At 45.3% G+C, this 15476-nt stretch overlaps 2 protein-coding genes across 2 annotated transcripts in view; both read left to right on the plus strand.

Moving 5' to 3' along the window:
- Window positions 1-506: 506 nt before the first annotated feature.
- med18 (mediator of RNA polymerase II transcription, subunit 18 homolog (yeast)) lies at window positions 507-3013 on the plus strand. Its single transcript, XM_048261166.1, has 3 exons — window positions 507-613; window positions 1168-1264; window positions 1453-3013. The coding sequence occupies exons 2-3, from the start codon at window positions 1192-1194 to the stop codon at window positions 2004-2006; spliced, it is 627 nt and encodes a 208-aa protein (XP_048117123.1). The 5' UTR covers window positions 507-613; window positions 1168-1191; the 3' UTR covers window positions 2007-3013.
- An 8071-nt stretch (window positions 3014-11084) lies between these two features.
- The window catches only part of LOC125306620 (forkhead box protein O6-like), a 47053-nt gene continuing 42661 nt past the window's right edge, over window positions 11085-15476 (plus strand). Inside the window, exon 1 of the mRNA XM_048262086.1 lies at window positions 11085-12155. Within this exon, the coding sequence (XP_048118043.1) occupies window positions 11664-12155 (492 nt within the window). The 5' untranslated portion in view covers window positions 11085-11663. The remainder of the gene's footprint in view (window positions 12156-15476) is intronic.

A 15476-nucleotide genomic window follows, 5' to 3' on the forward strand; every position in this document is an offset into this window, starting at 1 on the left:
CCAACTTACGATGGTAAATCAGCTGGTTTTGCTTGTCGTACCACCTCAAGCTGGTCATTTTAGCTGGTGTTGCTGGTTGTTTTGCTGGTGTTAGTCATTCTAGCAAACCAGTATGACCATTTTACACCAACAATAGGCTTGGCAAGCTGGTCACCAGCATGATCATCTTACACCAGCTGTAGCCTATCCTACATGACAGGCTGGTCACTCCAGCATGACCAGCCTCCTCAGATGGTAGGCTAACGCTAGCATGTCCACCTGGTGGCACAACCAGCTACATGTAGGCTACACCAGCAAAGACCAGCAAGAGCTGGAAGCAATACAGCAAAGACCAGCTAAAACCAGCTACCATTATAAGCTGGTTTCTAGCTGTTTTTTCCCCAGCAGGGACTAAACACAAAATATTGCACTAATTTAATTTTTGCATCATCAGCAGTTGACCGTAGTTTTACCACTAAGCTCCTCTGAGATTTCAACTGTAGAGAAGATGCCGAACAGCTCGACTGCAGATGTTCCAACATGTGACTCACAAGGACATGCGCACACTTCGCGCAGTAAAGAGGCGCCGAATACAACACAACGCCGTGAACAAGAGGATACGTGCCTGGATTGTGTGAGTTGTCATATCTTAAAAATAAGTAATTCCTGTCATTAAGTCTGAATAGTAGTATATATTCGTAGTAACTGAAATTTAAGGTATTAGGACACATCGAGTAAGTGTTAGCCGCAAGCAAAATAGAGCCTGGCCCGTTTAACCACGGCCTCTGGTAGCTGGGAGATCCGGGGATAACGCTGTCAAATCGGAAAGCTACATTTGATTTGGGGGCCAGCGTACTCCAAGAAACCTCTTAACAGGCCAGTTTTCTGTTAGACTATTTGGATGTGAATGTGTCGCAGTTCTTTTTACACTTAACACATTTGCATCAAAATAGTTGTCGCCTTCATTGTTTGCGCAGATAAGTTAAATTATAAGTAAAATAAATAATGCACTAGCAAGTTAGCGACAGCTAATGTTACATGCACAAAATGCAACCCAGATAGAACTAAGGCAATTTTGTGGCATTTGCATTTGCAGGCGTTAATATTCTTACATCATAACTCCGGTAACTGTAGCCGATCTGCCGAAGGTCTTAGTTATCTGTCTAACGCTATCTTAAATTTCATTAGACTTCAAGTTCACGTTGAGAAGCAATGGAGGCACCGCCTGTGACTGTTATGCCCGTGACGGGCGGTGCGATCAACATGATGGAATATCTGCTGCAGGGTAAATATTGTCTCTCTACTTTCAAGTGTGTAGCCTAAAGGTCCAGTTTAAAGGCTACCCATGAAACTTCGGACAGAAACATTTTGTGTTTGTAAAGTGTTAGCTATGTAGCAAAAAGTGATGTTATCAGTACATTTGGTTTAAAAGTATAATCTTTGCCTTGCCTACCCTCTCGTGCTCCCCCACAGGTAGTGTTTTGGACCAGGCTCTGGACAGTCTGCTGCATAGGCTGCGTGGCTTGTGCGACAACATCGAGCCCGAGACGTTCGCCGACCACGAGCTGGTGTACTTGCTGAAGGGCCAACAGGGCCAACCCTTCCTGCTCCGGGCCCGCCGGTCCCTCTCGCACCCGGCCGCCCCTTGGCATCTGCGCTACCTGGGTCAGCCCGAGGTGGGCGACAAGAGCCGGCACGCGCTGGTGCGCAACTGCGTGGACGTGGCGGCCTCGCACAGCCTGCCCGACTTCCTCAACGAGATGGGCTTCCGCATGGACCACGAGTTCGTGGCCAAGGGCCACGTGTTCCGCAAGGGCACCATGAAGGTGGTGGTGAGCAAGCTGTCGCGGGTGCTGGTGCCGGGCAACACGGAGAACACGGAGCAGTTGTCGCTGTCGTCGCTGGTGGAGCTCAGCGTGCTGGCGCCCGCCGGGCAGGACACTGTGTCCGAGGACATGCGCGCCTTCGCCGAGCAGCTCAAGCCCCTGGTCCACCTGGAGAAGATCGACCCCAAGAAGCACACGTGAGGGAGGACTCACGGGGCAGCTCAGTGATAATGGAGGCCCAGGAATTGGCTCTCTTGGGGGGCGGACGGGACTAGATGACTCTCCTACTGCTGTAAAGGAGTGATGATGGGGATCTCAACTGTTTGTTGGTCTGTGTTGGTTGTCTGCAACATGCCCAGATTTAATGGCAGACTGATGTTTTCAGAGACAGCATAAACAGCATCGTCCACAGGCACAGGGAGCCTTTGTCCGGTTGCACACTCTCTCAGCACCTACACACACACACACACGGTGTCCTAACTGACTAATGTCTTTTTCCACTTTTTAACATCACATCTTTGACATATGATCATGACAATGAGTGAGAGACTGTGTATGACATCAGAGACAAGCGGGCGTTCGTGTTGCCCTAAGCATAGTTAGGGTTAATAAATAATAATGATCTTCATCCCATTGTTTCATTATTGTCTATTTGCTTAGAGAAGTCATGCCATACACTTTTCATTTATTTGATAACATTACCTTACATGCTTTTGTAAAGTCTGCCCTTCCCTTAGGTCATAGATGCTTTTTGTATTTTTTTATAATGTCGTGGCTCGTTTTTTTTTCTCATGATGTCCTAGCGTGCTCTGAAAAAACTCTATGGGAAAAGAAAATCGATTTTGTGGTTGAGATTTTAGTTTGTATTTTTAAAATCTATGTACATAATTGGCTTTGCTCTGATTGGCCAACATCTTTCTGCATCATCCAGTTAGATTGCTAATTGCTATGGCTCCATCTTATTGATTCAGGCTACGTTTATACGGTGACGATGAAAAGAGAAGACGCAGAAGTGGCGTCTCGTCTTCATTTTTTTATTTGCGTTTAGATGAGCATTCTCAGGGGTTTATATGAATACGCAAGAGTAGGTAATATTCGATTGGATATGCATTCCAGACCGCTGGGTGCTGGTGTGATAGAACCCCGGTACGTCACACGCAGACATTCTAATTTGACAGTTTAGCCAGAGAGGTAATCAAGGATCTTTGGTTTAGCCGTTTAGGCGGAGACGCAACCGAATTAGTCTTCAAAACTCTACACTCTGGAAGGAGTCTTCAGATTTGTCGTCTTCAAGCCCGATTAGGGTCGCCCGTGTAAACGAAAGGCACTTATGATAAAATATTTTGTCGTCTTCCTTCGCAATCGTTCTCGTATAAACGGCCTATCAGATTACTATGGGGATCCAATGTCTACAGGGGACGCCGTGTAATAAATGAGAGCATGTGGTAAAAAAAATACTCTGTTCTAGTTTGCCCATGCTCTGTGACCATTACAGGCAAGGAAGAGGAAAAAAGCTTTCCTTTGAAATGACACCTTTGAAAACTACAACAAATGTTTACAGCTTTAATACTTTCACTATTACTACTACTATTTTCAAAATATTTATGTTGTCTGATTAAACTGGTACAGGCTGTGGTAGGCGATCAAGAGCTTGCTTTTTGAGACCATCCTCAATGCAATTGAGGACTCAAGTGCATGTCACATGTCACTTTCTCCACTAGGAGGAGCTCTTACTCCTTTCTTTACTGTAGTGTAATCTTCCTTGGGTCAAACACCCACAGTGTATACGTCTGTTCTATGTGCGTGCACACTCCGGTTGCCATGGCAATCATTAGGCATAAGCTATGCACAAGTCCTCCCCCCACCCCACTCTCTCATCTCCTAATTACTCTCCTCAATTGCTTAATGGTACATATACCTGAGAATGCTCCCTTCTCTGCTCTCACCAACAAAAGAGCAGAGCATTTCCCTCCCTTGATTTCCCTCTCTCTCTCTTTTTCTTTCTCTCTTTTCTTCTCCTTGTTTCTGCGGCGCTTCTGATTTCCTGCCTTTCATTAGTGCCATTTGGCCATTAGCTCCGATGCCAGAGGCAGGCCTGCTGGAGAAGGCCATCAGTCCTGAGGTGGTGCATTCACCTCCTCTCCAGCTGCTCTCTCTCTCTCTCTCTCACATGCTCTCTATCCCTCCCTCATTGCATAATGTATGGAACCATTTATCTATGCGCGTGCCTCTGAGAAGCGTGACCACTCATCTTAACAGGAGATGGAGATCATTAAATTGCTCTCTTGCATCTTGTGTGTCTGTAAGTGTGCGTATGTGTGTGAGCCTGTTTGTGTGTGGATGAATGCTCAAAGCCATTGATTGTTGTAGTGATACACTTGGACTTGCTTGAGGCAGATGTGACGTTGGTTACCTGAGATGTGGTGGTGAAGTGTGTGTGTGTGTCCATGTACATAAGAGGGGTGGTGTGTGTGTATGTGGCTGTCACACTGAATTCACCTGCCTGTGTGTCAGAGATGCTTCCGGAAGGTCACGCATGATGTGATTGGAGCGGAGGCGAGGAGGATTTTGTTTTCTGCTAGTGCCACCTGTCACCACTAGTCTACCTGTGGTGTCATCAAGACCTACGACAAGGTGTCTGTGCTTAATCAGGCGCACGTTTGATTTCAGGCTTTCTCTCGCAGGTAGAGCTGATCTTTGACAGGTCAGGACCTTCCTTTCCTTTTTTGTAATATGTTTCACAGATCACGAGTTTTCAATGATTAGGATGGAAGAGTAATGTACTGAAAGAGTGTATGGACAATAGGTTACCCCTAGACAAACACTGGACATGATTTATTTCATGCATGTCCCAGTGGGGCATTCCAAGTACATGGTTTAGTGATAAACCTGAGTATCATAGCGCAGAGAATGCGGTAAATCACTTAATAGAAGAGCCCTGTGGAGGTAAATCACTTAATAGAAGAGCCCTGTAGAGAGTTTCAGGAGGGTTTACACTCTTGAGTTAAACTAGTGTGTGTGCCTGTGTGTGTGTGTGAGTGTATGTGTGCCTGTGTGTGTGCATGTGCATGTACACTGTGTGTGTGTGTGTGTGTATGCGTGCGTTTGTGCGTGTGTGTTTATGTGTGTGGGTGTGTCGTGTGTGAGTGTAGCTGATATGGCCCCCCATGAACGGAATTCCATGAAACTTGGCATGCATTCAGAGGGTGTCATAATGATCCTACACGTCAATTTTGTGTAGTTCTGAACACGTCAGCCAAAGATACCTGAGATTACATGCCTCACTTTTTGCTTTTTAAATTTTAACTAGGTGGCGCTATTCCACAAATGAGAACAAACAAAAAAGAAATGGTCCTCCTAGGCCCTACATTTCTCGAGATATTCACAGAAAACTAGGTCCGCTCTATCCACATTGGACGGTGGATCAATACGAAAAACAATTGTTCCGTGTTATCCTTGTGGGGCTACATGCCCATCAAATTTCGTGCAGCCCGGTCTTTCAGTGGCCCGGGAATCATTGACACAAAATTACTGAATTAAATAAATAAATAAATTAAAAACTAAACCTATATGACCGCCACTTCGCTTACGCGGCGGTCATATAGGTTTAGTTTTTAATAATTTTAATAACATCATAATAATTACTATCTTTGTTACGGGTGGGTGTTGTGTATGAGTGAACCCTACCTAGCATAACTAGCAGTTGGGCATGGGGCTTAGGTGTGTCTCCAGAACCCAAATGCATCTGTCCTCACTCTCTCCCACTGACTTTCATCGCACTCTGCTATTTATTCCTTTTATGTCGCATTGAGTGTCTTCAATGTTGCGATGGTGTTGTTTTTCTGCTGTCTTAAGGGGGGGCTCATGTGTCATCCGCTTCACTTTGGTGGATGCTCTTATCCAGACGAATCAATCTCTGTGAGCCGAAAGTTTGGGGGCCATCATTAGTGTTGCAACCCTGGGTATAAAACAAACAAACTAATAAAACTAACTTAGACACAAACACACACACACACACACACACACACACACACACACACACACAAACAATGAATCTAATGAACAGTATCTCTCCAAACTGCCTCTCCTGTCAGCCCAAGTCTAATCAGCCTGTTACTGTTTAACTCGAAAATAGGATTAGAGTCTTGTGTCAGATCATATTAGTTAAAAGGGCCCTTGTCACTCTCCTCAGTCTTCAGTGGCTCATGCAGAAGAAGGCAGTTACCTCCCAACTTCCAAATTTGCCACCACCCTCCCAACCCCACCAAACACACACACACACACACACACACACACAAAACAGCCTCAGGCCTTTGCTCTTACAACTTCATCTCAGAGTGTTCTTCCGTCTGGAGATGAAGACGCTGAGTGGCAGGCAGCGTCTTTGGCATGATGAGTCCACTCTCGCCGGGGTAGGAAGTGCTCCAGAGAGCGGCCAGGACAGGCTGGGCACGTGCCAGCGAGGGGTGAAATCCTGCCTCACCTATTCTCCAGCACATTCCCCAGCTCTTGGAGTCGCGCCATCTCCTTGATGTGTCATTGGCCATGGGTAGCCTACACTTAGAAAAAAAAAGGATAGAGTAATGAAGGAGTAGAAAAGAGAGAGAGAGAGAGAGGAAGCGAACGAGTGAGATTCAGCAGTGACACTGACCTCTTGCCTGTTCCAGTCACCCCGACGGAGAGCACGTACACATTTTCAGACGCATAAACACACACACACACACACACACTTATGTAACCTACTGATGCAGACCAGACTGAGCTGGAGAGGGGAGGTTGACTCTTGTTTGTGAAGCCAAGACTGAATAGAGGGAAGCAGGGAATGACTTCCATCTGAGACGTCAATGAAATTCCATAGTGGCTTATTTTTTTTTAAAAAGTCCCTCTCCTCCCTCTGCTCCTCTCCCCTCGTTGGCCTTCTGACCAGCCTCAGTGGAGGCAGATGCTCTTGCTCCTGCCAGCTCTTGTTGGCCAGGTAGCAGTGTGGCTGCTGGCGGTGGCGTGGAACACTCTGTTCTGGGATCAGCCACAAAAGGACTCTGCGCCAGCCCTCCTGCCTCTGGAATGTCTGGAATGGAGGACCGTGTGAAGCTCTCTGCCTGAAGGGGCATACACACACACACACACACACACACACACACACACACACAAACACTCGTACATACAAAATCAGTCTCTTTATCTCTTTCTCTCTCTGTAACACACACACACACACACACACACACAAAAACTCTTACACACAAAATCAGTCTTTCTTTCTCTATCTCTTTTTCTCTCTGTAACACACACACACACATACACACCCCACACACACACAATCAAGCTCTGACACACATAACCACCAACCACAAACCTCTCTCTCTCTCTCTCTCTCTCTCTCACACACACACACACACATTCATTCTCACACACAAATTTACGCACAAGACAAACACACTCACATAGACAGAATCTGTCACAAATTCACGAACACAAAATCACCACATTACAAAAAAAAACACACTCATCATTTGAGCTATGGCCAAAGCTAATTCTGTTTGTCGTGTGTGAGCGCCACCCTCCCCTTACCCTCTCCTTCTGTGCCCTCCTGCTGTCATTTTAAGGGTGTGTCTTGTTGTGTGACTGCACTTATTACCATGTAGTGCCTTTTAATAACAGAGTTATAGAGAAATGCCTCGTTGAAAAGCAGTTCAGAGCTCGCTCCAGCACAGTGCTTGTAAACTGCAGTTAAAACCACACCAGTGTTAAGGGGCTGGTAGACTTTGTTTGTCTGATATTGCAATATTCATAAGGCCAGTTGCACATTTTTTCCCCAGTAATTAGTGCCACGTGTCGGCGTGCTTCTTTTGGGGTTTAGAAACAGGATTGTATGGCGTAGCATAGGTTTCACAAGGCTTTCAGAGTTGATACCCTGCAAATCTCCAAATGGTTATTCTTCTTTCTTCAGCAAGGTTTTTACTGAGGGACTGAAGATGTGTGCGTGTGTGTGTGGTTTTTTGTGTGTGCTCAGAATATAATCTCAGGTGATCTCGCTGTGACTCACCTGTCCACCTTGCTGCTCGTCTGCATTTGGCGTGTGCTGCCTCTCAAGCCAGTCTTCACTGTGACACACACATACACATACACACACACACACACACACACACACACACACACACACACACACACACACACACACACATACATACACACACACACACATACACACACTCACACGCCTGTGAGCATGCCGTGGGTGTGTTGTGCAACGACTCCACTGTGCCCAAATGGTGGGTGTGCTGGGCGGAGACTGGGGAGGAGATATTCATGCTTGTATGTGGACGTGTTTGGCGGATTGGGATTGTGGTGGCTTATGTCACCCTTGGAATGTCTCCGGCTATTGTGCCTTGCACTCAGGCCATCCCTGAGCTAGAGACAATGATACCCAGTGTTTGCTCAACAGGCCCTTTCTGGGAGCCAGGGGAGTGACCTTTGGCATGCTATGACCATAGTACATGTGAAGGGTTCAGATGCAAAAGCCTCTAAATGCCACCTATGTCAAAAATGAGATAAAGATGGTGAGGGGATGCTCTCCACACATAGTTTACGCTAATCAAATAATTTAACTTCTAAACCCACTAAATACCACTATCTTCCTGGTATGAAATATCGATTTATAGGCAAAAACCTATAGGAGCCTGAATTTAAATGCTCATTTGAAAGAAAAGTGGTCAGACGGATTTAGAGGGTTTTGCATCTGAACTCTTCATGTGTAGATAGATAGATAGATGATAGATAGATCCTTTATTGATCCTCAAGGGGAAATTCAAGGGTCTCAGTAGCATACAGAAATAACACACAACATGCACTTACAGCAGAAATGGTAAACATAAGTATCAACATATAACTAAACTCCACTGTACAATAAAGACAGTAGAAGATAAGACAGATAAGAAAACTAACAAAACTAAATACTACATACACTATATAAGTTAAATTAAGAAAGTCCAATGTGCTTGAGGGTGATCAAGCATAAGACGCTTGTAGTGACAGGGCCAGGACTGGTGAGGTGCTAAAGGGAGTGAGTGTCATGGTGAAGGTGCAAACAGTGGTCCAACCATAGTCCTTAGTTATGTGTGCCTGGCAAGGTGCTCAAGAGAGTGAGTGTCATGGTGGAGGTGCAAAAAGTAGTCCAACATTAGTCCAACAGTGCAACAGTGCAAGAGTAAGGTCTAGAGACCAGCATAAATAATATAGACAAATAGGAGATTAAAGTGTAATGTAGACAAGGTAAAATAAAAAACTATTTCAGTGCAAGAACAGGTTGAGGTATAGGGTTATAGCCATTCATTCATTCAGTATTGTATCAGAAGCCTGACCATTGATCATGTGTGCTAATATAGCATGAAAAACAGTGTAGCAGTAAAACAGTAGTGAAAACATTAGGCGTAGGTCTTCATTTAAATGGGATATGGATCATAATTTCTCCACCAGAAATCAGATCTAGATTGCAACTATCCCTTGACAATATAAATCAAATGTCAGACTGGTGGGCAGCAAAAAGAGAAAGGTCAGGAGAGTTCGGAAAGTTGTGGATTGTTATGGAAACTTAATATTCAGAGTCATTGTGTCTGCAGAGTGTAACACAGTATATTATGGTTGACTGATTGCCATTACTGCTTGCGTGGGTTCAGTTAGGATATGGTTTATAACTTCTCTAGTTTTTATATCACTTTGCATTCTAAACTGTCTTCAAAGAGATAAAGCACCTGTGAAAATATAAATATGTATGTGTGAGTTGATCTGTAAATAACTATATGAATGAGTAATGGCATTGGCATTCCATACTGCACTATCACAATCCATTCATTACCTAGACGTTGACAACATGCAAGTTAGATGGACAAAATATGAAATCTTAAATAATCCTTCCCCACGGCACCTAAACTCTGACTGTTTACCAGTTTGTTTTGATTCCGTAAGATGCAAAGCATCCTGTGTACTTGTTTCAGCTTGCACGACGGCATTTTCCAAAACCACTAACCCATGTGTTTCGTGTTAGCCATTAACCCCGCTCCTTCTCAATCTACTCCGGAACCTCCTCCCTTACACCATACTTGCCGAACATTAACACTCAGCAGGGGCGTTGAAGTGGACTACATAGTCTACCTGAAAGATAGTGGTCAAGTGTATGCATCGACTAGAAATGTGAACAGTCTTCTCGTGGCGTGATGCTGTTATAGTGACCCCAACCACTAGGACCTAGTGCTTGACTACAGAATTCCCCACCCGCCCTCGTTAAATTGACTTTTATCAGGAGGCGGCGCCATCGCTCACTGCGTGGGTGGAATCCCGTCGGTCAATGAATTCAATGCCAGAATTACGCACAGGTCAATGAAGCTGTCGCAGTGACCGTCATCCTCAACCTGTGTGTGGAGTGTTCCCCACACCAATGCGACCTGCACATACTTGGCTACAGAGATAATTCATCATATTTTTTCAAAACTCAAATCCCCACATATCGGATCAAATTCCGGGGTTATCTAATCTCTGATAATCTCATCTAAATCTGTTTAATAGTGGCGGCAAACAGCATCATCAAAGTTCCACAGACGCGTTCAAGTGAACCTTGTAGGCTATTGACATGGACTTATGGACTAAGATGTCTTCCTGTGGATTTGGAGAATTTGCCGTGCGTAAAACATGCTATTTTCTCACACTTGAGAATACGTAACGCGCTTAAAATGGGCGATTTTAGAACAAAAAGTTACTGAATCACTTTTCTTGCCCCATGGCTCCCATGACCTAGAATCACGTTGATTTTGCTTAACCTTATGGATTCACTTTGTAGTCATTGTTATATTTAGTTAATTAGCCACACCTAAAAGCAACATTAGAACAGACTTTTCATGAAGGAACATATACTATTTCACTGTTTAAAAGAAGATCATGCATTGCCTGAGACGCGCCTTGCTTCGTGCTGGCTGAATACACCTCAGAAAGACCTCTCTAAGTTTTAATGGAATAGTTAAAGAGTGTCGGTACCCCCTCTACCCTCCCTTTTGCCACCTGCTCCTGAGGGCGTTATCTCCAAAGCACTACACAGTTACCGGAGCTTACACATACTTACTGAACTCTTCTACGATATGGAGTCGCCTTCATGCGCAAAGTAATGATTATCAGAGACTGAATTTACGTAGATAAATGTAGCGCATGAATCGACTGCTGCTCAAGACTAGACGCTCGCGCTGATTGTGACTGCATCCGAAGCTCTAAACAAGACAAGCGCGTGGTGGGGAAGCATCAGTTCTAGGTCGCAACTCAACGCACGAGGAGCTTGCGCGCGACCTCCGTTGATAAAATACAAGAGCTCCTAACTAAAGAGAATTGTGCGCTTTTATTTGCGACGACTGTTGAACTTACAGTCTACCTCCTGGCTCTCCTTTCAACATTCAAGATTGATTTTTTTCTTCAGGAATTTCGCTCAAAGGAGGAAATATCATCTGTTGCTGCAACCGGTTTAATTAAAGAAAGCAATCTACCTAACGCTGGAAAGAGCCCCGGTAGACCGATATTACCTTGCGCACGCTGTGATTGGAGATGGATTTAAATCAACGCTCTCCAACTGGCTCGCCTATTCTAGTGTAAAATGGCAGAGGAACTGTGCTGTTCATTGATGCTTTTATTTTCTTTACACATTGCGTTACGGACGACGTTGTGATGGTTCCTCTTTACCACTGCCGGCTTTTCTGCTATACTCTCTCCTTTCCTTATTAAGATATACCATCTGACGGACAACGCGTTTGGCCGTGAGGTGGTGAAAGTATACGTTTAGATCTTAAGGATTTCTTTGACTAAACGAATTATATTTTTGGATTAATGATGATGATGGAGGACGATGAATTGGAGACGCATCAGGTTGAAATCGATTCTGATTTCGAACCACAGAGCCGACCTCGCTCATGCACCTGGCCATTGCCGTGTCCTGAAGATTTCCCCGGACCGGAGGTTAACGGAGGTCTGCCGCTCAATACCATAAAGGTGGAACCGGATAGCGTGCCTTCTTGTAGAGCGGGGAAAAGGGGTGTTGCGCCCTCCAATATGAAACACTCAGCGGGGGCCTCGGCCCCTGCCGCACCAGCCCTCCCCTGCATGGCAGGAGCCGCTCTCGACGCTGCCGGCCAGCTCCGCAAGGCGAAATCGTCCCGGCGAAACGCATGGGGCAATCAGTCTTACGCGGACCTCATTACCCGAGCTATCGAGAGTACAACGGATAAAAGACTCACGTTGTCTCAGATCTACGACTGGATGGTCCGTTACGTCCCATATTTCAAAGATAAAGGCGACAGTAACAGCTCAGCTGGTTGGAAGGTAAGATACAGGTCAACGTGGAGTGCACCTGCACGAAATCTAGAGTAATTTACATTGTAGCAGTTTGACCACTGGGTAATACTCGAGTCAAAGTCCTCCGTGGCTTCTATGGCATCTCCCCACAGACAACGACCAGGTTTTGTTGATGTTATAACGCTCCATGATTTGTACAGCTGCCGCTGTCAGTACAGCCCATCATGGTTTGTGATCCCCGAAGTAACTCATTCACACTTTATCATTCATGTACGTGTCAAATTACTAGCGTAGGCATGGGTCGGTGTATGTGTGTGTGCGTGTGTATTGTCTCTGTCAGCGTGGAACGTGTGAGCTTGGTCATGATGAGAGAGGATGGAAAGCTGCATGCATATATGTTAAGAAGGGGGTGCACACCTCTAGCCATGTCTTCAGACACGTATCGCGAACCTATGTGCATTACAGTCTTACTAGACATAAGGTCACTGAAAGTAATAACGTGCGTGTTTTGTTGAAACACGCCGGTTCATATCAGCCGTCTCCGGCGGAGCGTCCTCCCGCTTCTTAAGCTCCCGTGCCCGCCCCTCACTTGCCTAGTTTAACCCACGTTGAATTTCTGCCAGCATCGCACCTCCTCCCAGACTTGCTATTATTTGCCCTTAAATACATTCTCATAAAATCGCGAGGCATAATGCGCTTGATGAGCATGGCTGGATGTCTGTTGTCCTATTATAAAGAAACAGAGACCTCTTACGAAAGATTAACGGCGTCAGAAATATTTAATAAATCGCACGTTTAGGCTGAAAATTCATTACATGCATGGGTGTGAGTATTAAGGCTGGGAATTCGCATTTAGAAGCAGGCCTCATTACTCTCTCTCCGAGAGAAAGCCCGAACCAACTGCTGCTGAGTCCCACAACAGCGTGTCTCGCTCGGCAGACTTCTCTGTAGTTAAACCCTCTCTGGATTTCATTGTGTGCCATCTGCACCACTTCACTTGTTGCGCGGAGCCTTATGACGGTTCCATCTCAGCAGTTTTTCTTTTCTTTTTATTTCCACCACTCCATTCTCTCCATGTCTGTCGGTGGGGGAAACTAAAGTGGAGTTTTCCCCACCATGTGTGATCATAGGATCTCAGATCTGAGAGTCAGGACTCATGTTTCTCCCCTCTCCACTACTCATTTTTACCCATGTTCTCTAGCAGTTTTCAGACATCTGAACACACTGTATCTAACTTTAGTATTTCTTCCAGACACTCTAAGTTTGTTGTATTTCATTGACAACCTTTGTTGCTGTATTGAAGGCTGTTCCAGTTTTTTCCCTTGGCCAGCATTCTGTATTTTCCCCCAGAAGATTTTCAGTGAAACATCAGGCTAATTGTTGCTCCAGTACCCAGAGTGTATAGGGAGGGATAGAGGACCACATTTACAGCCAGAGTATTTCCATTAAGCGAGAGATGGGAAAACTGACGCTTCCTTTCTTTTGTCATCATCACCTTGTGTCATGCTCTGTGTCATTAAGGCGACCAGGCTGAAAGACACTTCCTCTTCATGGAGGACCTTGAGTCCATTACAGACTAATCTTTACGGACAACCTCATCGAACCCCCCAAAACCAACCCCATGTAATGAAAATACTGAAGGGTGAGATGGATGCTAAAAACCCTTAATGCTTCACAGGAAAAGTAGGCTTTGTTTCACTAACTAATGGGTGTCTGAAAGCCCATATCTGCCAAGACATGGGTGACCTGCTGAAGACTATTAGGCCGTGTCTCCCTGTGGTGAGTGGGCTGCATTGTGCCAACCTCACTTCAGACAACATTAGTGCCGTAAGGTGCAGCAGACACCCTCAAGCTTTTACTGAAGAAAAACACAACACCACCAGCTGTCTTGTCGCTTTCTGATGTTCCATTTCTCATTATTCTGTATCATAATGTTAAGAGGTTTAGCCGAAGAAACCTAATTATTGACATAGGCTGGTTATTGTGTTAGGTTGACCAGTGACTCAGTTGTCAGGAGCTGGAGTTTGATTCAGCCCTGTTGTGATGCAGGAGTGTGTGTGGTTGACAAGTGAGGTATATGAGAGCAACCTTGTAGTTTGAAATGAAATAGAGGATGCTTTGAAAGATTGATAACACACTATATTAAAGTGGACAGTGATTTCGGTGCTAGAGTATTTGTACATGGGGTTTTAAATGATACATTTTCTAGGGTTGTCTTGCTCAGACAATGGCAGATGCTGTAGTTGTTCATAGCTTTGGACAAAATCACACCCCCTCTTGATGTTGTGTATGTGTTTTAACTTGGTTATCAGAGTGTCACTGAGTTGATAGAAAAACAACTTTGTACAGAATGTCCTGTTCCAAACAAACTGATGTGTTTTTTTTTTACCTCAAGTGAACAATGGCATGCTCAGGACCTCACCATTATCAAGGCTTCGTGGTTCACCACCGAGTAGGCTGCTTCTATTTATAAGTCAAAACCCCCAAAACCAAAATGCAATCCATGGTCTCTTGTTCAACCTCTGAACTGTGGCCCGACCTCCAAACCCAGACTGAGGTTTCTGACACAAGCCTGTAGTGCGGAAGCAGAGCTGGCCAAAGGTGTGTCCGCAGGTGGACTTCCTTTGTCATCCTGCCCAGCTGGTAATTAGTAATGCATACCCTTGCATACCTCCTACTAGTCCTTGTGCCCGCCCTGGGCTTATGCAATGGGGCAAATGAGGGGGTTGACAAGTGTGACGAGCGTGACGAGTGAGGCCAGAGCTATTCCGAGAAACCTGTCGAGACGTTGCCCGGCCTAGGTAATGAAGGTGATTAGACTGGGCCTTTTATACGTGTGGTCTTTGAGTCAAGAACCCAATGATCTGACCCTGAATCCTCAATTACATGAACAGTCAGCCGACAGTCTCTTGGTGGTTTCCTCATTTTGCGGTGTAAATCCACTGCTGTTCATCATGCTGTAGAAGCAGATCTGTAGACAGACTGTTACTTGTATTTTAAAAAATGTAGACAAGTCATCAATAAAGCAAACACGCAGCCGGCAATGTCGACACTGCTAATTCGTGCCGTGGGCTGTCATTTAAGATGCTATAACTTGGGTTGTGGTTGCTTGCTAGGGAGCTTTTCGCTCATATGCATTTTAGCTTGAATCAGTTCAGTCAGTTCAACGAGAATGTCTCCTCCAATGTGACGCTGCTTGAGTTGAGTTTTCGCTCAGTTAATTAGCGCCAGTTTCTCCCATCATGCATGTGTGTGTGACTGTGTGGATGTGTGTGTGTGTGTGTGTGTGTGTGTGTGTGTGTGTGTGTGTGTGTGTGTGTGTGTGTGTGTGTGTGTGTGTTTGTGTGT

The sequence above is a fragment of the Alosa alosa genome, chromosome 13, assembly GCF_017589495.1.
Source record: "Alosa alosa isolate M-15738 ecotype Scorff River chromosome 13, AALO_Geno_1.1, whole genome shotgun sequence".
Taxonomy (NCBI): domain Eukaryota; kingdom Metazoa; phylum Chordata; class Actinopteri; order Clupeiformes; family Clupeidae; genus Alosa; species Alosa alosa.